This window comes from Lithobates pipiens, unplaced genomic scaffold (genome assembly GCF_037356315.1).
Source record: "Lithobates pipiens isolate NorthernLeopardFrog02 unplaced genomic scaffold, aLitPip1_a1.2 Scaffold_18, whole genome shotgun sequence".
Classification (NCBI taxonomy): Eukaryota; Metazoa; Chordata; class Amphibia; order Anura; family Ranidae; genus Lithobates; species Lithobates pipiens.
Window position 1 is genome coordinate 299,888,208 of NW_027507758.1, and position 25,436 is coordinate 299,913,643.

The 25,436-nt window shown below is 41.8% G+C and overlaps 1 protein-coding gene across 2 annotated transcripts in view; it reads left to right on the forward strand.

The window, feature by feature from the left end:
* POPDC3 (popeye domain cAMP effector 3) overlaps positions 1-25,436 on the forward strand; it is a 112,778-nt gene that overhangs the window by 30,716 nt on the left and 56,626 nt on the right. For both annotated transcript variants that reach the window (XM_077487185.1, XM_077487184.1), the window contains exon 2: positions 24,171-24,947. In XM_077487185.1, coding sequence (XP_077343311.1) covers positions 24,457-24,947 — 491 coding nt within the window. In that variant the 5' untranslated portion in view covers positions 24,171-24,456. The remainder of the gene's footprint in view (positions 1-24,170; positions 24,948-25,436) is intronic.

Here is a 25,436-nt window from a genome sequence, read left to right on the forward strand (position 1 = left end):
ATGAGGCTAATCAAGAGAGAATTAACTTTTTGGATTTAACTATTTGGAAGAGTGGTGATACACTTAAGACAGTCTCTTTTTTCAAGAAGACTGATAGGAATGCGTTTATACCCAAAGGGAGTTGCCATCATGAGGTATGGGTGGACTCGGTCCCAAAGAGTCAATTTTTGAGAATGAGGCGAAACTGTACTGACCTCGATGATTATAAGCTGCAGGCAGATATAATTAAAAACAGATTAATAGAGAAGGGCTATGAGGTTGAGTCGTTGAATCAGATAATGCACCAAATAGGAGAGATCGATCGTTCTATCTTGCTAACTGTAGGCCCAAACAACAATAAGAAAAAGAGGGAGAGACCGGTTATACCTTTCATTACCACATTTTCAACTCAACATTACCTCATTAAAAAATTGCTTTGCAAACATTGGCATCTGTTGGGGAATGATAGGATCATTAAAACTTTTTTACCGGCTAAACCTCAGGTGGTGTTTAGGGGAGCACCCTCGCTCCGAGATAGAATTGCTCCGAATGCTGTAGATCCGCCCACTAAAAAGATATCTTTTTTCCAGAACATGTCAGGATATCATCAGTGTCGCAAATGCCAAATTTGCGCACTAAACAAAAATAAACAGAGGAAAACTGAATCTTTCATTTCTACAAGTACATCTAGGGAACACATAATCGAACCGTTCATCACATGTAGTTCCACGGGGGTGGTGTATCTCTTACAATGTCCCTGTGGGTTCCAATATATAGGTAGGACCAAACGCACCATGCAGGTGCGTTTGGGTGAACATCTAACCAATATAAGAAACGGGTTCAGATTTCACTCAGTGTCAAAACATTATGCTATTCATCATAATCGCAACCCAGCTAACACGTTGTTCTTGGGAATAGATAAATACAGTGCTCATTGGAGGGGAAGCTCTCTGGTAAGAGAATTATCCAAGTTAGAAATGACTTGGATACATAGGGTACGTTGTTATACTCCTTATGGCCTTAATGTGGAAGTGGATGTTAACGCTTTTATTGATAATAGTTAGATGGCAGGTGATAAGATAAGCTGTGAACCCACTGTGAGTTTCTCTATGACCAAGTAACATGAATTTTGCTCTCCATTTATTTTTACTATTTTTACTATTTTTTCTAATAAAATGAATTTTCTCTTGAGGTGTCTTTAGAGAGCCCCACTATTATGATGGCAGATTAACGTTTGTTATTATTATTTGTGGGGTGGCAATTTACATAAATAGCCCACCAATAAACAATCTTAAAAGAAAGGTTTCTGACATACCATATATGATCCATTTGAATTAAATGGGGTCCTTATATATTTTCTATATTTTTTATAGGTTCCCCTCAGAAATGTGTAGAATAGTGGCTGGTAATCCTATAGGTAGAAATAATAATGTAAGGGAATTAAACCTTTTTTTCCCTTATTTTATAATTTTTTTTTATATTTTTTAGATATATATTTTTGTCTTTTAAAATAATTTTAATTTTATTTTTTAGATCATTTATATATTGTCTTTTTTGTCTCAAATTAATTAATTATTTTCCCTTGCTCCGATATGCCTATTGATTTGAATGTGCTGGCCGCAAGGTCAATGCATATCCTGGCGTTCGGTTTGATATAAAGTAATTTTTGCCCAGATCTAATATGGTTACTTTTAGATTTAATATGGCCGATGTTGTTTACAATATAGCTGATCACATGTGGCGGAAGTGATCTCATTACAGCTGATCACATGTGGGGGAAGTGATCTCATTACAGCTGATCACATGGGGCGGAAGTGATCTCATTACAGCTGATCACATGGGGCGGAAGTGATCTCATTACAGCTGATCACATGTGGCGGAAGTGATCTCATTTCCGCCCACATTATAGGGAATCTTGCCCTTAACTGACATGGTCAATGGAAGCTCAGAGCGGGGCGGAGTTAATTGTACACAGTGCTATTTAATGCGGTGAGTCAGTACGCCGCCTGTGCCCCTGGAAGACGTTACCTATAACGAAACGGCGTAGGGAGGAGCGACGTACTGACGTCACCGCGATCTACGCTGGACCCGGAAGCGACGGGCAGCGTTACTAAGCCGGCCGGCGAATTTGTTTGTTTTACAAAGGGAGGAGCGACGTACTGACGTCACCGCGATCTACGCTGGACCCGGAAGCGACGGGCAGCGTTACTAAGCCGGCCGGCGAATTTGTTTGTTTTACAAAGCAAAGTTTTTTCTACTTGATGTAAGTGCAATCTTTTTTATTATATTAAATTTCGTGACTATATCACACTATGGCGATTTCTTTCGTTATTATATGTGCTGGGCAATGAGCGGTGTGGCCGTAGGATTTTTCTAACCATTGGAATAAGCGGTGTGGCCGTAGGATTCTTCTAACCATTTGAACCAAGCGCTTAAAGAGGATACACCCTCCATGCAGTCTTGACTCAGAGGAAGCGTTTTTGATTTGGCGATATCTGGTCTCTGAGATGGGATCAGTGTAGCTGGTAAGCGGCAGTAGTGTTGGTGGTGGAAGTCCTCTTTTTTCCTGCAAACTCTGATGACACTTTTCCTATATCGGTGTGGTGTGTTTAAAACACGTTGGAGATTACAAGCAAAATGTTTTTGGTTGATGGGATGATGGACTAATATTTGAACATTAGTATATGCATTTCCCTGTCTGCACTTTGTTAATATTTTTTGATTTCATGCTTTATTTATTCACTCATTTGCTTCACATAGCATTTATCGGATCAGTATAGCGCAGCTTATTTGGGAATAATTCTTTAAAAGGGGTTTGACGATGCCTTGTTTGAGGGCGCCCGGAACAATCCCTTCTTTAAACAACTGATTTATGAGGTGAGTTATAGTGGGAGCCACAATGTTGGAACATTCTTTCAGGAGTTTTGTGGGGATGATGTCAATTGGTTATGTACTGTCTCAAAGGTTTTTGATGATGTTTTTCGTGGTGTCCGTGGTGATTGGGGTCAGAGAAAACTTTGGTGGTTGTGGGATGTTGGTGTCGATATCTTCTTTTTGCTTTAGTTGACTGAAGTTGGCTATTTTTTTTCTGATGAATTGTTTTCGATTTTGTTGATGAAAAACTCATTGCAGAAATCTTGGGTTTCGTTAGCTGGGGGCTCTAAGCATACCGGGTTCATCGATTGCGCTACTATTTTAAAAAGTTCCAGAGGGCAGTTTAAGGCCAATGAGATGGTATTTGAGAAATTATCCTTTTTAGCTTTGAAGATTGCTTTGTGGTAATTCTCTGTGAGTCCTTCGTAGTTTATGTGGTTTTCCTCGGTAGGATTTCTTCTCCATGCTCTTTCAGCTCTTCTACGTTCTTGCTTTAGTAGAGTGAGAGAGCCATTAAACCATCCCGAGTTTTTTCTCCAGATGAGTGTTCTGCGTTTTGGAGCCACTGAGTCTGCTGATTGTAGTAATACCTTGTTTAGGAAGCTGAGTGTTTGTTCCGTTGAGTGGCTTAAATTCAGCGTTGCTATTTTGTTTGATAAAGTGGTTTTGAAGGTTTCGGAGTGTAGTTTCTTCTGCAATATGGTCCAATGAGTTGTTGTTGCAAGTTTCTTTTTTTGGTAAGTGTTATTAGTGGAGATTTTAAATTTGATGGTGTGGTGGTCCGTCCATGGTAATGGTATGATGTCGAGTATGTTGATGTCCATATTTTGTTTGAAGATGGGGTCCAGGGTGTGTCCTGAACCATGTGTGGGAGTCTTTATCAGTTGCTGGAGACCCAGTTATTCCAGTTGGTTGATGCAGGCGGTCGCGATAGGGTCTTGGGTATCGTTTGCCCAGAGGTTAAAGTCCCCCAGTACCAGGAAGTTTTTGGATTTCAGGGTGTGTATTGAAATGAATTCCATGAGGGATGTAAGAAGATTAGTTTTTGGTCCTGGTGGTCTATAGCATAGTAGAATGTGAGTGGTATCATGGGGTATTGATTGAAGATGTAACGTCAGTGTCTCCATCCTGATCCGGGTTTTTTCCTGTAGTCAGTCTAGATATCAGCCTTGCCGCTGTGGTATGGCTATTTGTAAGCGCGCAAGTTGATCATGGGGTACACTATGTGGAAGGAGTTTTAGTATTAGAGTCGTGTATTACTGGCTGCTCCAGCTACCTCTGCTCGTAGCGAAGATCCTGGACCTGAAGAATTCTGCTGGTGACAGCTGTGTAGTTGTGCCGATGATAGTGTAAATAGTTCCGGTGGGGGTGATGGAGGGGGGCCTGCTGACCTACCCCCCTCCCGTTGATCCAGAGGAAGGCGAAAAACCCCTAGCTGTGACAGCCAATTGCACCATTAGGGGAAAAAAATTCCTTCCTGACCCCCGTGGGCGGTCAGACCACAGGACCCTGGATCAACTGCTGGGGGGGTGGCTGGGAGGGTCCCTAGGCTTACCTGATTGGAGATATTACCGTGAAGAGGTTATTGATTTGTGGCAGTCCTGGCTTGCTGTGTCACCTGGTGCCTCTGCGGTGAGGTCCGGTTGTTAGGGCAGCAATGTTCTGGGCCGGGAAGGGGATGCCGGCATGCTGACGGAGGTAGGGTAAGCTGGTAGGTGGGCTGACGTGTGCTGGGGCTCAGCCACTGTCTTCCTCGTCAAGCTAGCTAGAGCTGAGGTGACCAATGATGGCTGTGGGTGTTGCCCACCTGCTGACTGGTGGGAAGGGGACCAGGTCCCGTTAGAACCTGTTAGAGGGGGTCCGGGGTGACTCTGGGTCCTGGTGACATGAGAGGCGGTATCTGGGTGGACTTGGTGGACCAAGATGGCTGCCGGGCTAGGCCGGAGCCGCAGGCTATCCTGGTCTCGAGTTCCTGGTCCTGGTGAGGTTGCTTTCGTGGATGAGGGGGTCCAGTCGGCGTGTGTGCCCGGCGATCCGGCGCAGGCGGGGCTAGGCCGGAGCTGCGGTGTGTCCTGAGAGCCTGCCCGGAGAGGCTGGCGGGATGAGATTGCGGTGGCGAGTGGCGCGATAGAGGTAGGCTGGGCGGCGTTAGTCGTAGGGTGGCCGGGGGGATCATGTTCCTAACCCCGTGCCTGGGGGGGAGAGGGGGGGGGCACTCTCATTGCCGGTTAGGCTGCTGGAGGTTCGGGAGAGCTGTAGTAGCTGTAGTCCAGAAACTGCTAACATGGAGGGGCTTTTAGAGGCAGTTACAAAAAACGTCAAATGCCCAAAACAGCAGCTGTAAAAACATCCTTTTTGCATGAGCCCTTACCTGTAGGTACAGTGAATATCTCCTAAACTGGCACTGTTTAGGGGATATTCACACAACATGCAGCTGGTGATGTCACTGCCTCGTGCTCTGAAGGGACGGCATACCGTGCTGGACCTTCAAAGCTCTGTATCAGACCCGGGATTGATGTCATTGCGACCCTGGCCACTCCATACAGCTGGAGCCCGCAAACCCGAAAAGGAAGACTAGGTAAAGATGGCAGCAGCAGGGAGCTGCCCAGCGCTGGAGGGCCCTGTGTTTGGGTAAGTCTGTCATAATATGCTAGTATGCGGTGCGTACTAGTACATTATGAATTAAACCTGAAGGGAGGCCCATTATTTTTTTATTTTTCTGGTGGTTTACTATCGCTTTAATAAGGCTATAACTCATAGTAAGAGGGAAAGAAAAATCCAGGGAGTTTTAGAAGACCATAGAAGTTAAGTACAGACATCATCAAGGGCCTGCATAATATTACTATACTTTAGATCAGCCTTTCTGAACCGTTTTACTCCATAGGAATTTTTGACACAATTTTCGTGTCTTTGGGTACCCCAGCTAAAATTAAATAATTGGGAGTCAGAAGGAAGAATCTCCCTTACATTAATGATTAGTCTAAGGCCGCGTACACACGGGCGGACTGTTCGCCCAACTTAGTTTGTCAAACAATCCGACAAACAGTCCGCTCAAAATTTGCATGAGCGGACTTGACCACACACGATGAACGAACAGTCCGCTGAAAGCGTGCGCGATGTCGTGAACGGCACGTACGACGGGACGAGAAATTCGACGTCCAATACACTGCAATGCAACCTTCGCCGTGTAAATCCTTTCTGAGCATGCGCGAAACTTAGTTTGTCGAACAAGCCTACACACGAGCGGACTGTCCGCTCAAACCAAGTTTCAGCGGACTGTCTTACGGGAATTCCGAAAAACTTTGTTCGTCAGACTGTCCGCTGAAACTGTCCGCTGAAGCCCACACACGAGCGGACTGTCCGCTGAAACACTGTTCAGCGGACAAAGTTGGGCGAACAGTCCGCCCGTGTGTACGCGGCCTTAAGAATGTTTCTCTTATACCGCGTACTATTCAACAGACTTTGCAGTTGAGGTCCATCAGACTTTCAAACAAACGGACTTGCCCACATACTATCACTCCAAAAGTCTGCCAGATTTGAACGTGATGACGGACGACCGGACTAGAATAAGGAAGTTCATAGCCAGTAGCCAATAGCTGCCCTAGCGTCGGCTTTCGTCCGTTGGACTAGCACACAGACGAGCGGATTTTTTGACTGGACTCGAGTCAGTCGGAAAGATTTAAAACATGTTTTATTTCTAGGTTAGGTTATTACAGCACGACTGCCTCAGGTGACCTGGACGCGACAACTGCGGCGACTTCTGTATAGAAGTCAATGCAAGTCTCCTCAAGTCGCCCCAAAAGTCGTACAGGAACCTTTTTCTAAGTCGGAGCGACTTGAGTCGCTCCAATTAGAATGGTTCCATTGCACAGAGTGGGACGTTACTTGTCAGGCGGCTAAGTCGCCCCTATGTGAACCGGCTCTAAGTGGTAGCATTGAAACTACCATTTGAAACCAAAATGTTATGAGCTGAAGTTATATTTTCCGAATACAGTCATCAGAACAGTAATGTGAAGTCATCCAAGCACTAACCTTCTATTTGATAGATAGGCTTATATGGAGAGCAGCACAATAGGGCAGCACAATAGAGCTACTTTCAGAGTATTTGGGTAATAAACTATTATATGTGATTGGGACAGCTGACATATAAATATAAGATGATGGGCACGAACATAAGCCAAAATCATATCAATAACAATGAAAAATGAACTCTCTCTCTCTCTCTCTCTCTATATATATATATATATATATATATATATAATGTACAGTTGTGCTCATAAGTTTACATACCCTGGCAGAATTTATGATTTCTTGGCCATTTTTCAGAGAACATGAATGATAACACAAAAACTTGTCAACACGGTTGATTGATAATAAATGGCTTCAGCCAAACACCTACCACGAGTGAAAGAAAAGTTTTTGCGTTTTCATATTCTCTGAAAAATGGCCAAGAAATCATAAATTCTGACAGAGTATGTAAACTTATGAGCACAACTGTGTGTGTATATATGTATGTATGTATATGTATGTATATAAATATATATATATATATACACATACAATATATATGATGGTAAAAGCATTTGTTATATAAAGTCTCAAGAGATGAAAATATAGGTCTTCTTGAAGAAGAAATGCTTTTTACACATTGTGAAATTTGATAATGTTGCAAAACAGAGCTATTTTAATGTTCATTGGTATGCTCAAATCTTAAAGACAAGGTCAGCTTTTAGAAAATGTAAGCCTTCTATTCATAGCCCAGACTTGGCCCACCTAAACCTATTCTTCCCATAGGCAGCAGGGCTGAATGAGAAAAAACTCTGGAGGAGCCGCTGTACTAACCATGCAATGTTAGTGCAGTGATCTCTCCTGCTGTGCTATTGTGTTGTGACAGGAGGACCGACACCCCCCCTCCCACGCCATAACACTCTGGTCAGCTGCTCTCAGATTGGCAGACCTTTTTTGGTCATGCCCCATCAACAGAAGACTCTGTTGGACTGGCTGCAGTACACACGGGCCAAATGTTGGCCGGTTTCTATTTATCTGGCCAATGCCGTCTGTGTGTACTAGGCTTTAAAGGGATTGGTTTACTAAAGGTAAATAGACTTCTCACTTTGCAAAATAATTTTCCCTGAGCTTTTTTTTGCACGTGAATGAAGTGGTTGTTAATGTATTCTTGGCATTAAGGAAGAAAAAAAAATCCTTATGATATCAGCTTCCCCCAGATTCCCTAAATACTTACCTGAACCCAATCTCGATCCAGCGATGTGTCCAAGAGCAGCAGCATTGCTCTCTCTCTCTCTCTCTCTCTCTCCCTCTTTTTTCTAACTGGACATGGAGGCAGCAGCAAAAGCTATTGGTTCCTGCTACTGTCAATCACAGCTTGTGAGGAGGGGGGGGCTGAGCTGCGCTGTGCTGTGTGTGGTAGTGGACACACATAGCCTGGCTTGGGAATGAGCCTGCACAAGTGACTTGATATGGGGGCACACAGAAGGGAAGAATAGCCAGAAGTGCCATCGGGGACCTCAGAAGAGGAGGTTTGTGGCTGTTCTGTGCAAAAGCATTGCACAGAGCAGGTATGATTGGTATGTTTATTATTTACAAAAGAATCAAACCTTTAGCATTACTTTGAGTATTCTTTGCAAAAGGAAATTTTACCATGTGACAGAAGGTTAATATCAAGACAGACCTTGGTACTTGTGCACCAACTCTAAGCAGTCTAGAAACTGTGTTAAATAGTTGTAACTTGTATTAGAATACAGTGACTCTCTCTACTTTGTTGTAATAACTAAGAATTTTTGTGCAAGAAAGTCAATAAAGCTTAACGGAGTTGAAAAGCTAGACGTTTTTTTTTTTAATCTTAATGCAGTCTGTGCATTAAGATAAAAAACCTTCTGCGTGTAGCAGCCACCCCAGAACCCCCCTAATTACTTACCTGAGCCACATCTCTCTCCAGCGATGGCCACGAATGTGTAAGCCACCCTGGACACTCCTCCTGATTGTCTGAAACTCAGCAGCAGCATCACTGGCTCTCAATCAGATGAGAGAGGGAGTGGGGGCCGAGTCAGGGTTCCATGTCTGAATGGACACATGGAGCTGTGACTCGGCTCCAGTGCCCCCATAGGAAGCTGCTGGCTGAAGCCACAGCCGGGCGCCCACAGTCAGAATGCTGGCGCTGCGGAGAGGAGCGGGGCTTTGTTTGCCCGCTTGCTGGACCATGGGACAGTTGAGTGTCTGATTATTAAAGCACTTTTTGTAGCTGCTGAGTTTTATATGGGTGGAACTCCGCTTTAATAAAGTGGTTGTGAAGACTTGTGAAGAGGTTTTTTACTTTTTTTTTTTTTTTTTGAAAATGTTTTTTATTGAGTTTTAGACAGACAAACGAACATTCAACAAAAAAAAACAAAAAACAGTGACATGCCACATTGTTATGGTTAGACCCACGCAGGGGTCGTCAAGTGATTCTAACAGAATAATCGACACCTGTAGCACATCCACAACAACAATCACTAACTTAGTGCTAGGTTGGCTCCCGCTCCATATAACAACTTAGGACCAATTTCTGTAGTCGGGCCGCAAGGGGCACCAGAATAAGTGAACTAGGCACATAGGATTGGTAACACTAAAAAACCTAAGACATTGAAGTGGAGCAATGCCAGGGGGCCCTCCCCAACCACACTCCCATCTTCCCTCAGGATGACATCCCGGACATGTTAATCTGTAGTCACTGTGGAGGCATCAGCCAGCCACTTAGACCACACTTTCATGTATTTTTTGGGGCAACCCCTGTTATGATACGTTTCTTTATAATGTGGTAAGATTTTATTGACATGGGATTTCCACAGTTGTAATGACGGCGGGGCCTGCTTTTTCCAGCATAAGGTGATCATTTTCCTGGCATAAAAGAGTAGAAGTCCTATCAGGGTTCTGTCTGCTATCCTGGGGGCCACCCCTTCCACCAATCCCAGAAGGCATATCCGCGGGGTCTGGGCTACATCTATTCCTACCACTTCATGAATTATGGACAGTACCTGTGACCAGTAACGCTGAATTACCGGGCAGGACCAGAAGATGTGTATAAAGTCACCCGGATCCCCAGTACATCTCCAGCATTCCGAGGACAGGGAGGTTCTCATTTTATGTAATCTATACGGGGTAATATATGCCCGGTGTAGAATTTTGTATTGTAAAGAAAAGTCAGTCAGTACTCGCAGCGCTCCCCTAAGAGAAGGGCCTGCGTCATTCAGAAAAAGCAAGAGGTCGTCAGCATACAGTGCCACCCTCTCCTCCAGCCATGCCATTTTCAGTCCCTTTATATGGGGTGAGACCCGCAATGCTTCCGCCACCGGTTCCATAGCAATGGCGAAAAGTGCTGGAGAGAGAGGGCAGCCCTGCCTGGTACCCCTGGACAACGGGAAGGGAGCAGAAACATCCCCCGCCAGCCTAATGGGGATCCTTTGGGGATCTGTACATAGTCTGCAGCCACCCAATAAAAACCAACGGAAACCCCATCCTCCGCAGAACCTCCCAGAGATAAGGCCACTCAATCGAATCGAATGCCTTCTCGATATCAAAGGAGGCAACCGTTCTAGTGCCCACATTATCATGTTTGGCATGGAGATTGGTGAAAAGTCTGCGGAGGTTGATGTCCGTCGATTTCTGGGCCATGAACCCTGTCTGGTCAGGGTCTATAACGGAGGGCAGAAGGGGGTTAAGTCTAACCGTGATTAATTTAGATAAAATTTTAAAGTCAGTGTTAAGAAGAGCAATGGGTCTATAGGAGGCGCATTGTTTGGGATCTTTATTGGGTTTGAGAATTAAAATGACATGGGCATCTGCCATGGAGGGTGGAAGCGCTCCCCCCTCCAGACACTGGGTATACAGGTCAGCCAGTAGAGGGGCCAGGAGATCCGCGTGGGATCGGTAGAACTCGACGGGCAGACCGTCCGGGCCCGGGGCCCTCCCAGCTGCGAGCGAGTTAATAACAGCATGCACTTCCTCCGCAGTAATAGGTCGGACCAGATGGGACCTCTCCTCATCTGAGAGCCACCCCAAGGCCAGGGGGTCCAGGAGAGGCGCCATCCCGCCCGGATCCACAACAGGAGGGAGCGTGGAAGTGTATAATGTCTGATAGAAGGCCCGAAACTCCCTTAGGATGTCCTCCCGGGATGTAAGAGAGTCCCCGGTAGGAGAAACCAATTCGGGAACCAGGGTCATAGGGGTATCATGGTGAGACATCATTGCCAGTAGCCTACCATTCCTATCACCCTGCTCAAAAAACTTTTGTTTAGAGTGAAAAACCTCCAACCGGGTAATCTCAGAGAGGTGGAGGTGGAGACACCGTTTTGTGGAATGAAGCCGATCGAAATTGGAGACCGAGGGGTCCGACCCATAGGCAGCAGCTGCCTCCTCAATCTCTCCCTCCAACTGGGTTTTTGTGACCTGCTGAGTTACCTGGACCGCCTTAATTTCTGACATATATTGCCCTCTAGTGTATGCCTTAAAGGCATCCCAAACTGTGGGAGGAGAGGATGACCCCGCATTAAGTTGAGGTTTTTTACTTTAATGCTTTCTCTGCATTAACCTCTTCACACCGTACACATATATGTGGCTTCTCGGCGGGTGGGCCTTAATGCCAATATATGCGTACCAAAATGTAAACAATGCTGTGCCAAGCATGCGCACTCTTCGCACTCCTGGTACAGTTACCCTTTCTGTCAATGAAATCTAGTGGGGAGGGTGTGGGGCTGATCTGCACTTTGTGTGTCAATAGACTCACACAGACCTTTTTGGGCTCGAGTCTGCACATGTGCCACCATAGGAAGCCGCTTTCTATGGTGGCACATGGAAAAGAAGAAGAGCCGAAAGCGGGAGACCTTTAGAACAGGAGAACTGGGGCCGACATGACATGTTTGTTATTAAAAAAAAACAAAAAAACTTTACAATCACTTTAAATAGGCCTGATGCTGTTGGAGAGCCATGATTTTCTGGATGGGGGATGCCAACTAAATTTTTGACTCTACCTTACTAAGGCAAATATGTATAGTATATGGCATGCTTCCTTTGAATTATTGATTTCAACAAGTACGAATGTATTTTCAGCATTTTTTTTAAGATTTTATGCAGCTTCTTAAAAGCTTTTTTTTAAAGCTTTTTAGAGGTGTATTACACGAGTTTTACAGCTTCAGGCATTTTTGTTTAGCCAATAGAAAGCACTGGGGGAGGAGAGAGAAAGGAAATTAGGGATGGAAAGCTGCTATTTGAACGTTTTATGAGCGTTTTTCGGCTCAAGTCAGGCATTTCTATTGAAGTCTATAGGGCCAAAAACACTTTTTCTGTTTTTTTTTTGTGTTTTGCTTCAGGCCACAGAACGCTCATATGTGAACTTTTGAAATGAATAGAATTTAGCTTTTTTGGCATTTTGGAGCTTCAGAGATGAGCGTTTTACAAGCTGAAAAGGTGTGAACGGGGCCTTAGTTAAAGTGCGGTTCAGTTTTAGCTGATCAAGATGTTTTCTGCTGGGCAAAATAACAAACGTAAATGAGGGCTATACATTTAGGTTGCCTTCACACCTAAGTATTACTGTAATGAACATTTATGGTTACTGTAAAGGCACAGGCTATACAAAGTATCTCACAAAAGTGTGTACACCCTCACATTTTTGTAAATATTTTATTCTATCTTTTCTTGTGACAACACTGAAGAAATGACACTTTGCTACAATGTAAAGTAGTGAGTGTACAGCTTGTCTAATAGTGTAAACCTCAAAATAACTTAACACACAGCCAATAATGTCTAAACCACTGGCAACAAAAGTGAGTACCCCCCCCCCCAAGTGAAAATATCCAAATTGGGCCCAAAATGTCAATATTTTGTGTGGCCACCATTATTTTCCAGCTCTGCCTTAACCCTCTGCGCATGGAGTTGACCAGAGCATCACAAGTTGCCACTGGAGTCCTCTTCCACCCCTCCATGATGACATCACAGAGCTGGTGGATGTTAGAGACCTTGCGCTCCTCCATCTTCCATTTGAGGATGCCCTACAGATGCTCAATAGGGTTTAGGTCTGGAGACATGCTTGGCCAGTCCATCAACTTTATGCCCAGCTTCTTTACCAAGGCACTGGTTGTCTTGGAGGTGTGTTTGGAGTCGTTGTCATGTTGGAATACTGCCCTGTGGCCTAGTCCTCAAAGGGAGGGGATCATGCTCGGCATCAGTATGTCACAGTATGTTGGCATTCATGGTTCCCTCAATGAACTGTAACTCCTCATTGCTGGCAGCACTCATGTAGCCCCAGACCGTGACACTTCTACCACCATGCTTGACTGTAAACAAGACACACTTGTCTTTGTACTCCTCACCTGGTTGCCGCCACACACGCTTGACACCATCTGAACCAAGTAAGTTTAGCTTGGTCTCATCAGATCACAGCACATGGTTCCAGTAATCCATGTCCTTAGTCTGCTTGTCTTCAGCAAACTGTTTGCGGGCATTCTTGTGCATCATCTTTAGAAGATGCTTCCTTCTGGGACGACAGCCATGCAGACCTATTAGATGCAGTGTGCGGCATATGGTCTGAGCACTAACAGGCTGACCCCCCACCCCTTCAACCTCTGCAGCAATGCTGGCAGCACTCATACCTCTATTTCCCAAATACAACCTCTGGATATGACGTTGAAAACACAAGCACTCAACTTCTTTGGTCGACCATGGCAAGGCCTGTTCTGAGTGGAACCTCTCCTGTGAAACTGCTGTATGGTCTTGGCCACCATGCTGAAGCTTAGTTTCAGGGTCTTGGCAATCTTCTTATAGCCTAGACCATTTTTATGTAAAGCAACAATTCTTTTTTTCAGATCTTCAGAGAGTTCTTTGCCATGAGGTGCCATGTTGAACTTCCAGTAAGCAGTTTGAGAGAGTGAGAATGATAACAACAAATAAACACACCCGCTACCCATTAACAACTGAGACCTTGTAACACTAACGAGTCACATGACAACGGGAAGAATGGCTATTTGGGCCCAATTTGGTAATTTTCACTTAGGGGTGTACTCACTTTTTTTTGCCAGTGGTTCAGACATTAATGACTGTGTGTTGAGTTATTCTGAGGGGACAGCAAATTTACACTGTTATACAAGCTGTGCACTCACTACTTTACATTGTAGCAAAGAGTCATTTCTTCAGTGTTGTCACATGAAAAGACGTGTGGCAATATACTGTATATATTGCCTTTAATAATCAGTTTTTATTGTGAATGTGAATGCAGGAGTTCGTAAATGTGCCTCAATACACCCAAAATCTGTATAATTGTTTTTCTACATTTGGCATTACTAAAATGTTTACTAACTTTCTGCAAACAGGGGTGTGTTGGCAAATCATTTTAATAATGGAAAAAAATTCTCCTATTAAAAATACTTTAGGTGTCTTATAAATGTGAAACGTAGGTATTGTACAGTTTTGTTCCTGCAACAGCTTTAAATCAGCTGTTAATATTATAAAATAAACATTACAAGTGTACTACTTACCCTGCCATAAGTGTAAGTGAATTTGGCAGAATTTCACTGGCTCATTATAGAGCAGTAAAATGATTAAAACATTAAAGATTTATGATATTTTTGTGGAATGCAAAGGCAAATGGATTTTGTAGTCCTCAATGGGGAAAAAAACAACTCTAGTTATCTAGATAAATATATCTTGGTATGTATTCATGTACATGTTTTGTAACAGTCTTTTGTATGAAGGTAAATCATTTTATATTTAAATGTTTACATTTGCCACACTTTATAAAAATGTAATAATTTACTGAAGTTTACTGAAGTCTATGTACATCCAATGTTCCTATCACACTCACTCACAGCCCCCAGATGTTAACCCCTTCCTACCCAGTGTCATTAGTACAGTGACAGTGCATGTTATTAGCACTGTTCACTATATTAGTGTCAGTGTCAGTTAGCCAGTGTCGAATGCCCGCTGCACTATCACAGTCCCACTATATGTCAGTGATCAAAGAAAAAAATCCAGCATATATACCGTCATTTGTAGACACTATATTCATGCATGCCAATTAATATACACTTATTGGGGGTTTTTTATGAAAGTTATGTAGCAGAATACATTTTGGCCTAATTTTTTTTTCATTTGTTTATGGGATATGTTTTATAGCAAAAAGTAAAAAAAAATGTATTTTCTTTAATTTTTGTTCTTTTGTCATTTAAAGTGCACAAAATAAAAAACCCAGTGGTGATCAATGGTGATCAATTTCCACCAAAGAAAGCAATATATGTGTGAAAAGAATTATAAAAAAAATGAATTTGTGAACAGTATTGCATGACTTTGCGATTGTCAGTTAAAGTAGCGCTGTGCCTTAGAGCAAAAAACCTTTGTTAATAATAAAACCCAGGTGAGTCACATTCTCTGTTTATGAAGCATTTGGATCTTTCATTCTCCAGAGGGTGTTTCAAGTCTCCAAAAGGTCAACTGATTTTAGGGCCTTTTGGACTTTGCCTGCAGAAAACACTGATATTCTATGAAATACAGTATATCTAGGTGGCAACTGTTGTTTTTTTTTTTTTGCTGTTGAATGTTGATTAAAGGATTCATCATTCTTATAAAAAAAACACATTTGCCCATGGCTTTGGCTAGTTGGACCATATTTCCCCATTTATTCAACATTTGGATCTTTTATTCTTCAGTGGGCATTTCACAAAGGTCAACTGATGTTAGGGCCTGTGTCCACAGCATTTGGTCTTATGTCAATGGCCTTAGTATGACATCAGTTTAAGATACTTCTGAGATCATTCAGAATTCACTGATGGGTGTATTTGACCTGCAGTTGACCACCTTTGGATCCTGGCCCACTTCAAGTAGGTTTTGCATTCCAAAAACGTATAAAGAAATTGATAACCCTTTGAAGAGAACAAAAGCCATGTCACAAAGGTCCTTAAAGATGCTATTTCCATTCACTTATAATTAAATGCTTTTTTCAATTGTTAAATCATTGATTCCTATGGAGACCTTCCACGTCCAATCCTGCCAAGTCACTCAAGTCCTTGTTCAATACAGTGGAAATTAGAATTTAAATGTACAATCTTCATTTACATATGACAGCATTTAGTACGTGTACCTGGTACTGCTGTTATAAGTTCTGATAATATTGGGAGGTGAATGCCAACACATGGCTGGTGAATGTGTAATGCTTCAACCACTTATAATAAAAATGGCCCTTAATTTAAAATTTTTGCATTGGCAAAGAATCCAAACCTAGTACGCAGCTTCTTGCTGAGACTTCCTTTCAACCCATTTTACTGTTGTTTTGCTTCTTGTGATTTTTTTGTATAGCGTTAAGCCCAGTTACTTATGAAATATACTTGAAAGCTCTGACACATCATCTGTGAGGACTGCAGCTTCTGTGACACCTTCACGTGCATGTGCAGGTCATATCTGCTGGGACTGATGCCGTATTATATTTGTAATCCCATTTTGTCTATCCGGAATTGTCTGCCCTCTCTGTCAGAGGACAGCCACATACAACAACAAAAGAGCAAGTTGCAATGGATACCCATTACCCCTGGCCTGGAGATCATTACTTATTAATACTACTTTTATGATCTTAAAATAGACTGCTGTTTACTTGAGAGTGGAGTCTATCTCCTGTCTGAACTTTCTTGAATTCGCCAAGGGTTATGATTCCACAGGAAATTTACATCACAGAGCCAGCCAGCATTAGCTTGTACAATACAAACTAAAACTCGCACTAATGGAATGATAAACAATGAAACAAATGGTGCAAAAAAATGTGAAAACACAGCAGCTATTACAAAGGTGCTAAAACCCTAAAAAATTAGTGTACAGGTATTTAACAGTGCTAGTGCAATATAAGTAGTAGTAAGTAGTAACATACAATAAATGTAAATACAAGTGCAAAGTGCAAATAATATGATACTGAAAAGTGATAGAATAAGGTGTCAAGTGCTTCCAACGACAATTCACACAGCCAGGTAGAAATAAGTCTCAGATAATACTGAAAGTGATACAATAAAGTGGCAAGTACTTCCAGCGGCAATTCACACAGCCAGGTAGAAATGAGTCTCAGAGAACACTCAAAGGACACATGCCCCTCTTGTGACCCCACTCACCAGAACGTATGGACCCTCAGCTTTGCAGTGCAGGGGTCAGAAATGCTTAATGGGGTTGTGGTATAAAGATCCAGAATCAGAGATGTTTCCCCTGATAATATTCATGCGGACCGAGCAGGATAATATATGTTGGAAAAAGAGAAAAAAGTAACATAGTGAAGTACTACCGGCACTGTATTACTGCACATTTAACAAACACCACTCAAGAGACGGCTTGAGAAAACAGGCATCAGTGTGTTCCGGGTTTGCATTGCGTGACTGATACGTAAAACCAAAAATGCGTTAGTGCGCTTCGCCCCTCCTCCAAGGCGTCATCAAGGACATCCTTACTGACACTCTGGAGGAGGTGCAAAACTCGTCAACACATTTCTGGTTTTACGCACCGGTGACTCAACTTCGTAAATGTGGAACGCATGCTGCAGACGCGAACCTGGAACACACTGATGCCTGTTTTCTCAAGCCATCTTGTGAGTGGCGTTTTTTAAATGCGCAGTAATCCAGTGCCGATAGTACTTCATTATGCTAGTTTTTTCTCTTTTTCAAACATATAGTATCCTCTTCAGTCCGCATGAATATTGTCTGGGGAAACATCTCTGATTCTGGATCTATATACCACAACCCCATTAAGCATGTCTGACCCCTGGACTGAAAAGCTGAGGGTCCACAAGTTCTGGTGAGTGGGGTCACAAGAAGGGAGTGTGTCCTTTGAGTGTTCATTGAGACTCTTTTCTACCTGGCTGTGTGAATTGCCGTTGGAAGTACTTGGCACTTTATTGTATCACTTTTCAGTATCATATTATTCGCACTGTGCACTTATATTTACATTTATTGTATGTTACTACTACTTATATTGCACTAGCGCTGTTAAATATTTGTACATTAGCTTGTATTATCATTTACTAGAAAAGGAACTATCAGCTGAATCTGGGGTATAAAGGATTAAAATGAGCTAAATATGAATTGGGTATGGATTATGATGTTGGTATAAGGCATTCTGGTTGGTTGCTATGAGTCCCTGCAGCTGACTCGGAATTAGGTGTCTGTAATGCAATTGTTGAAAGTATGTTTTGTTTCTGAGAAAGGGTTTTGAAGGATCAGCAGGAAGAGTGCAAGTTGCATTTACCGGATGCGTGAATGGTTTGTTGCTGTTGGCTAAGTGGCTTTTATTTTCACATCTATCACTCAAAAAAGCTATATGGGATAGTTTTGTTGAATGCATGGATCAATAAGGCAATGATCACTACTTTAGGTTTATCATGTGACCATAACAGCCACGGTAAGTTCTTTGTCTCCCTCTCTTTCCTTAATTGAAGAAAGGAGGAACTTTTCTCTCCAGTACAATATGTGAGATTGTAATGAAGACATTTTCAGGTTTATTCAGTATGGTAAAATACAGTAATCTGTGGAAACCAAAATAATATATCTCTCTCTCATCTAAATACAATATAATAAATATGATTGGTTGCTCTGTACTTCTGCACTTTCTACTTCAGCTTTGCTTTTTACATTTTATCATAAATGACTGGCAATATTTTGTTGTATTTATTAAGTAAGCCCACGTGATTAATGAGGCACAGGCTAAAAAATAATGCACTAGCAAATAAATAAATAAATTGTAAAAAAAAAAAAAAGTAATTCCCCTTAGTGTGGTTTTATATAGTGTTCCTTCCTGAGCAAAGTGTTGCTTGTTGACTGTAATAAATTGTGCTAGCTTGCAACAAATACTCTTTCATACACTCAGGCTTTGCAGTTGAAACTACAATAGCCATACTTACATCACATAATAGAAAGAATTTATACAGAACCTTTGGACCTGTTCCTTTTGAATGTATTATGCCGTTAATAGTGATATTTTTTTATTCACAAAAGTAATTTCTCCTGTGGTACAGTAGCTGTCATTTCCATTCCTTTACCCTACTTATGCACAGCCAGATGCAAATTCATTTCTTAGAATTTGGCAAACAGTATTATGACTATATAAAAATTATTTCTTTATTGTCCTTTGAGGTACACAAGAAAATAGTAATTCTTAGGCAATTGGGTTATATGCAGCTGCCTTCAGAAGATGGACATTGACAAACAGAAAAAAAAGGCTATCCCTGTGTAACCCCACACATAGCCCCCCGCCCCATCCCCCCCCCCCCTCCAACCATCATACTTTTTTGCTAGTGCCCTACAATAATTTGCTAGTGCCCTAGAAGGTTGAGTGCCTTTTCACCAGCTCTTAGGAGAACTCTATCTATATTTTTACTGTTTCTTTTCTTCTATACTATGAACATTCTCACTACTTTGTAGATGTTTTTTTCTCTTCAGTCAAGACTTGCCACTAGAGCTGGTCCCTACACAGCTGCGTTTCAAATAGCTTTGGACGTGGACTCAGCTGAACCGAAGATTGATCAGCCTCTGTTGTGGCCCAGTGTCTAAATACTCATATGAGTGAGTAGGCCTCTGGGCGTGGCAATGCTAGGCTGGAATGTGGCCTTCAGGTACCAGGTGTCAAAGGGCTTTCTGGGTCCACAGCTGTGGTATGACCTCTGGTGTGACATGGTCTCTGAAAATTCATTATGTAAGTAGGCTCATGGATGGGGCATGATAAACTGGAATGTGATCTTCAGGGCAGTAAGCCAGTTTCAGAGAAATGGTACAGTCTTCAGTGTAACCCAGTCTCTGATGTCTGATGTTTCCGAGTGTATGTAAGCCTGCAGATGTGGCAATATCCTGATATGTTTTTTAAACACTGAACTCTGCATTGTGGCATTTTTAACTTCTTAATATTGTATTATAAGCCTATTATGTGATCTTCCAGCACTGGGCTCTTTCCAGTTTCAAAGCCTTGGCTCAACCCTTGTTGTGATCCAGTCACTGAAACTCATATGCCCTGGACTTTGCCTTATGTCACAGTTGTCTGTTCACTGCTTTTATTATTTTGTGGAGTACTATCCAGGTTTAGAGCTGTAGCACCGCCTGTAGGTGTGACCTAGGCTCTCCTAATGCATTTATTGATTAGGCCAGCCAGGGTGAAGCAAGGGAGCAGCATCACAATTGTAAATATTATTCTGGATTTTTTTTCTTTTAATACTGCCCTTTTACCGAGATAACATTTTTAGACTGAGGGAATTTAGTGCTAATTCTATTTTCCTAGAGATGTTGCTTCTGAACTCCTTTTCTGCATTCATTCAGAAGAGAGTATTTTCCCTCAGCTTTCACTCTTTGAAATGCATTGTTGACTGTCCTATTTCTATAGGATTGCTTTATTAGGAGCTTCTATGTCTATGTCTCAATTGATTACATACTTTAAAAAGGACTCTTCTAACATAGAACGAGACGCTCAAGTTTTTCCACTTCTTGAGCAACTGTTTGAAGCCCTCCACAGGTACAATGACCCTTTAGAAGCATCTAAGTTGGTTCTTCGCATGATAGCAGGGCTCAAGTCCTGCGGGAACGCATGGAAACGGAGTTCCTGTACTTTTTCCACAACAGGAACTCAGTTCCCGTTAGCAGCCGCGTCCCGCATATGCCTGAGTAGGTTGCTAGGCTGAGCAGCACCTTTGAGAGATAGCAGCCAGCCACAGACACCACACCAGACAGAGCCACACTTACTGCTGGTAAGGATCCAGCCTTTGCCCACTGCCCAGTCAGTGCCAGACAGTCCCGGGGCTGCCGCCGACTACTCCCACAGTCGCTGTAGCACATTGCAGCCCAACTCTGAGCTGCCAGACTTCTCCAGTTCAACTTCTCCTCTCCTGAGCTGAGCCTCTGAGTCCTCCCACCCACGAGGTCCGCTGCGAGTTTGCCACCCGCCAGAGTCATTGACAAACTTCCAGGTTTGTGTGTTACACACACTTTGTTAGTTACAGTGAGCATGCTCCCCCTCCGTTCTGCTGCTGTCCCCCACTCCCTCTCCGTTCCGCTGCTGCCCCCCTCCAGTTTTCCTCCATGTCCCCTTCCGTTCTTGTGGTTATTAGTCTGTTAGTTTGACAAGTTAACTTATTTTGTTGTTGTAAACTGGCACTTTATAATAAATGTTGCACTGTATATTCTGTGAAATATATATGCATATGAGAGCATCCTTTTATTTATTTTTTGGTGGGGGAGTGGATCTTAGGTGGGAGTTCCCACACTTTTTTCCCCAGGACTTGACCCCTGCATGACAGTAATGATGTCCATATGGTCCATATGGGTACGGTCCTGGAACATATATTCAAAAATGCATAAGGCATCTGTTTTGAACATATAGTGTACATAACAGTGGCATGTCCAAACCTCCTAATTCTCGCGCTGCACACCATTTTAACAAAGAAGTACCCAGTCTTCGGATGATACAGCTAAAATATCTTATAGGTAATCAAAACTTTCTCCCATGTGAACTGTAGATCTTGTAGCCATACACTTTCTATTCAAATGTATACCCCCATTTTTACCTGTGGGTTATTGTTTCCTCATTCTATTTGATCTCTGGGAAGTTTCTTCCTTTCAGTTTGAATCATCAGGCTTAAACCTACAGCTTATTTTGTCCTGTCCCAAAGTTTTCAAACGTCAGTTTTCTTAATGATTACATTCAGTTCTCAGAAGATTTTGGGATTCTTCCTACAGCACTAGGTATTCAGTCTATACAAGTGTTCTTTGATCCTCACTGAAAACTTGTCAGTGCCCTGGATTCTGATAGTTCCTGTTATGCTGTCAGAGTGTCAAATTGTCTCTACACTTTAAGTATAGCAGGTTCTATCTTGAGTTGCAGAATCTGGATTTCAGTAAATATATTTCTCTCTTAGGTTTGGTTCTATAGAAGCGGGAAGCTTCCTAAGTCTTAAGACAATATTTGATTCCATCTTTAGTGCTGACTCGCTCTTCACTTTAGGTGTGCAGTTTTCAGGGAAAATGAATACTCAGGCTGTCATTACAGATATCTGCCTTTTTTACACTGCACAGTGTTGGCGATCCCCTCAGTATTTCCATGTAGGATACAAAGTTTTACCTCTGGGTCCCTCCATCTGAAAAGATTCCTCCTTCCCAGGAGGGTTCTGTTTGTGAACGCAACTTATTTTCTTTACTTACAAGAATTCAGTACATCCTCATTTAACCTTTTTATATATAGGTATAGATCTTCCACCCTTTCCTTAAAAGGAACTTGGTAGTCTTGTCTTCTTTGTTTTATTTTGAAGGGTTCCTTTTAGAATACAATTAAGAGGGCTGAGCTGACCCTCAGTTGTTTACTGGTTGGTCCTTGGTGGGAACATACTTTGTCCAACATTCCTTTCCCTGGGGTCAAGGGATAGGTATCCTAGGTTTCAGCCTTTTCCTTACAAACATTATTGTATCATTGATCTGTTGGTCTAAGTTTTCTTTCACCTGTTTTAACTTACAGTGGTTGCTTTTTTGTACTCCACATTATTGTTAAGGTCTATCCCTCTTTCAGAATAGCAGCCCTACACTTTAGCTACCTGCCCTGCTTTTTTCATCTTGTCTTGCTCAGGCATTTATTCCTTTGAATATTTTTCTAGTAGGATTTTCACATCTGTTGGATTTCTAAGTTACAGTTGCCCACCCCTCCGATGGAGTGCTTAGGGTCACCCCAGTTATCTAAGAATTAATATTTCCTGTGTGCCTTAAAGGACAATAAAGAAAATAAGATGTTCGAAATGTGTTGAGATAAAATAGTCACACAAAGAGGAGGGAATGTTAGAAAAGTTTTAAATGTTTATTGTGTGACTATTAGAAAAACAATATTCCTGAGACTGATTTTTAAAAACTTACTTCTGAGCACATTATTGTATTAACTTGTTGTATTGTTTTGTCTTAACTAACTCCATAGTAAGTTGTAGGATATATAGATTTAACTAAATATGATAGCCTAAGAATGTACGGGGAACATGAATCTCAAAATAAAGTACCATCGTGTACCATGACAACGTTATTTATGTTTCCTCAGCCAATAGAAGCATAGAGGTGGTATTCCTGTAGGAATAAGGGGGGGGGGGGGGAGACACATTCTTTTGTGAGACATTTTTCTTCAGCTTCTGTCCTGTAAGCATGTCTCCCTGTTGTGGGCCACATCAGAAATAAATTGTCTGCTTCTCAATACATCTGGAGTTTTGACTGATCACAAGAGAAGATTCCTACCATTTGTACTTACCATAGATTTTTTTTTCATGAAGTCCATTGAGGAGTACAGGTCCTATGATATTTATGATCCTATGATATTTAGGGATGAGTTTATACTACAGGCTGCCCTTCAATTTTTTTTGTTTGCCACTTACTGAGGGCACAACCCAGTTGTCCAAGGATTAGTAACTTGCTGTGTACAAAAAAATATTTTGTTATCTTGAAACACTATTGTAGTGTCCACACCTATAGGATGATAAACTGACTTTTCTGAGTTCGGCATAATTATATAACTGCGGGCATTTTTTCAATGCTTTAATAAGGGTAAATACTAGCCAGATAGGATCAATACCAAGTCAACAGACATATATGCATGTTGCTGTAGAATACATGTAATGGAACTTTAGTAATATGTGTAAAATATATGTGTTTGTACATATGAGTATTTCCACATGCTCCTTGCAGGTTTTAGCTTATCCTTTTAAATGTTTACAATACATTTATTTAAAAAAATTCAAGTTAAGGGTTATGTTGCACCAGAAACTTAGCAGCAAATATTTGTAGCAGCTACAAATTTCACTTATTTGCTTTGGAGTTTTGTAGCTGGCTACAGAGTTGTTGCAGTAGCTGACTACAATCCTGCTTTATGCAACTACAAATTGCTTGTGTGCCTTGATCACCACCAGCTGCATTGGATAATATCATTAACTACTGAACCAGAGATTTTGTACCTTGCCATGAGTACTGCAAAATGGTTAATGGCTCAGTGACAGAGTTACAAATCACTGGAATCAATGCAAAAAAAAAAAAATGTGTTAGAGAGAAAATCTGTATCTGCAACAAAATTACTCTACCTAAGGCTGCCAATAAGATGGATAGATATCTGTCTTAAAACAAAAAGGATTATTTGCCAGCACGACACAATATTTAAAAGTACTCCTTCCATATTCAGTTTTAAAAAATAATCGTTTAAAGAAAAAACTTTTCTTGCATATACTGTATCACCGAAAGAAAGTGTTTGCTTATTTAGCCAAATTCCCAAGCATCTTCTAACTTTTTCCTGTTTCTTTTTTTTTTTTTAAGGCAGTGCTCTTCATACTGGTATATTGTGAATTTAAATCAGTACAAGTACTGTTCGGAGTGAGGATGGTACCACAGACAACTGCACTATGGCCAAATCTATTTCTTCACTAATGCTTACACAACTTGTTGGAGTAATGAACATGTCAAGCTACCAACTTAATCATGGATTGAATATAAAATGGCAGCATTTCACAATTTAGAAAAAATGGGGGACAGCATACATGGTTGACCTGAAGGAAAGAAACAATGCTATCCTGATGTAGAAACCTTCTTGATCAAGGCAGCCATGGGCGAAAATGTGAGTTTTTGGGAAAGCCTTGTTACCGGACATCCAGTGTGTCCTGAGTGGAGGCAAGAGGCCGAGGGATCCATTTACCACCTGGCCAGTGTTCTCTTTGTGTTAGGTTGTATGGGTGGAAGTGGTTTCTTTGGACTTCTATATGTGTACGCCTTCTTTGCCTTGAGTTTTCTCTGTACCTCTATATGGGCCTGGCTGGATGTCTGTGCTGCGGATGTCTTCTCCTGGAACTTCATCCTTCTTGTGATCTGTATTGTGCAGATCATTCATCTTGCCTACCAGCTGAGAAGTGTCACCTTTGACAAAGAATTCCAAGATGTGTACACTGCAGTCTTTAAACCCCTGGGGATCTCATTAACTATATTCCGGAAGATCATTTCATACTGTAATGCAGAAGTGGTCACGCTGGAAAGGGAGCATTGTTATGCAGTTCAAGGCAAAACTCCCATTGATAAACTTTCAATGCTTGTGTCTGGAAGGTTGGTGTTATAGTTTAATATATCTATATATACATATGTAGATGTTTGTAAATACGTCCAATCAGGCCAGTGGTAGCTTAGCTTATCAGCTTTTAAATTGATGCTAACCTTTGCCAACCTTGGGTATGCAGCTTTACGTTGCATATTCCTTATTGAGTGTTTTTCTACTTTTAATGTGTATGTAGGGGCAAAATACAAAAAATAAAAAACACACATGTGCAGCATATCTCTTTATGCAATTAATGCACATTTACTCATGTTCTGTCTGTTTAAAAATACCTAATGGCCAGGGTTGCCAACCGCCAGTATGTTTACTGATAGTTTGTAAAAATCTGTGATTTTTATTTATTTTTTTACAACTGCCAGTAAATATCAGGGACTACTAATTTCACACTGTGTTGACTTTTTAAGTGTAAATCAAGCAAATTGCTTTGTTATAGGTATTGTCAATGTTTCCATATCATGTGTATACTGTTTAAATATTCACTG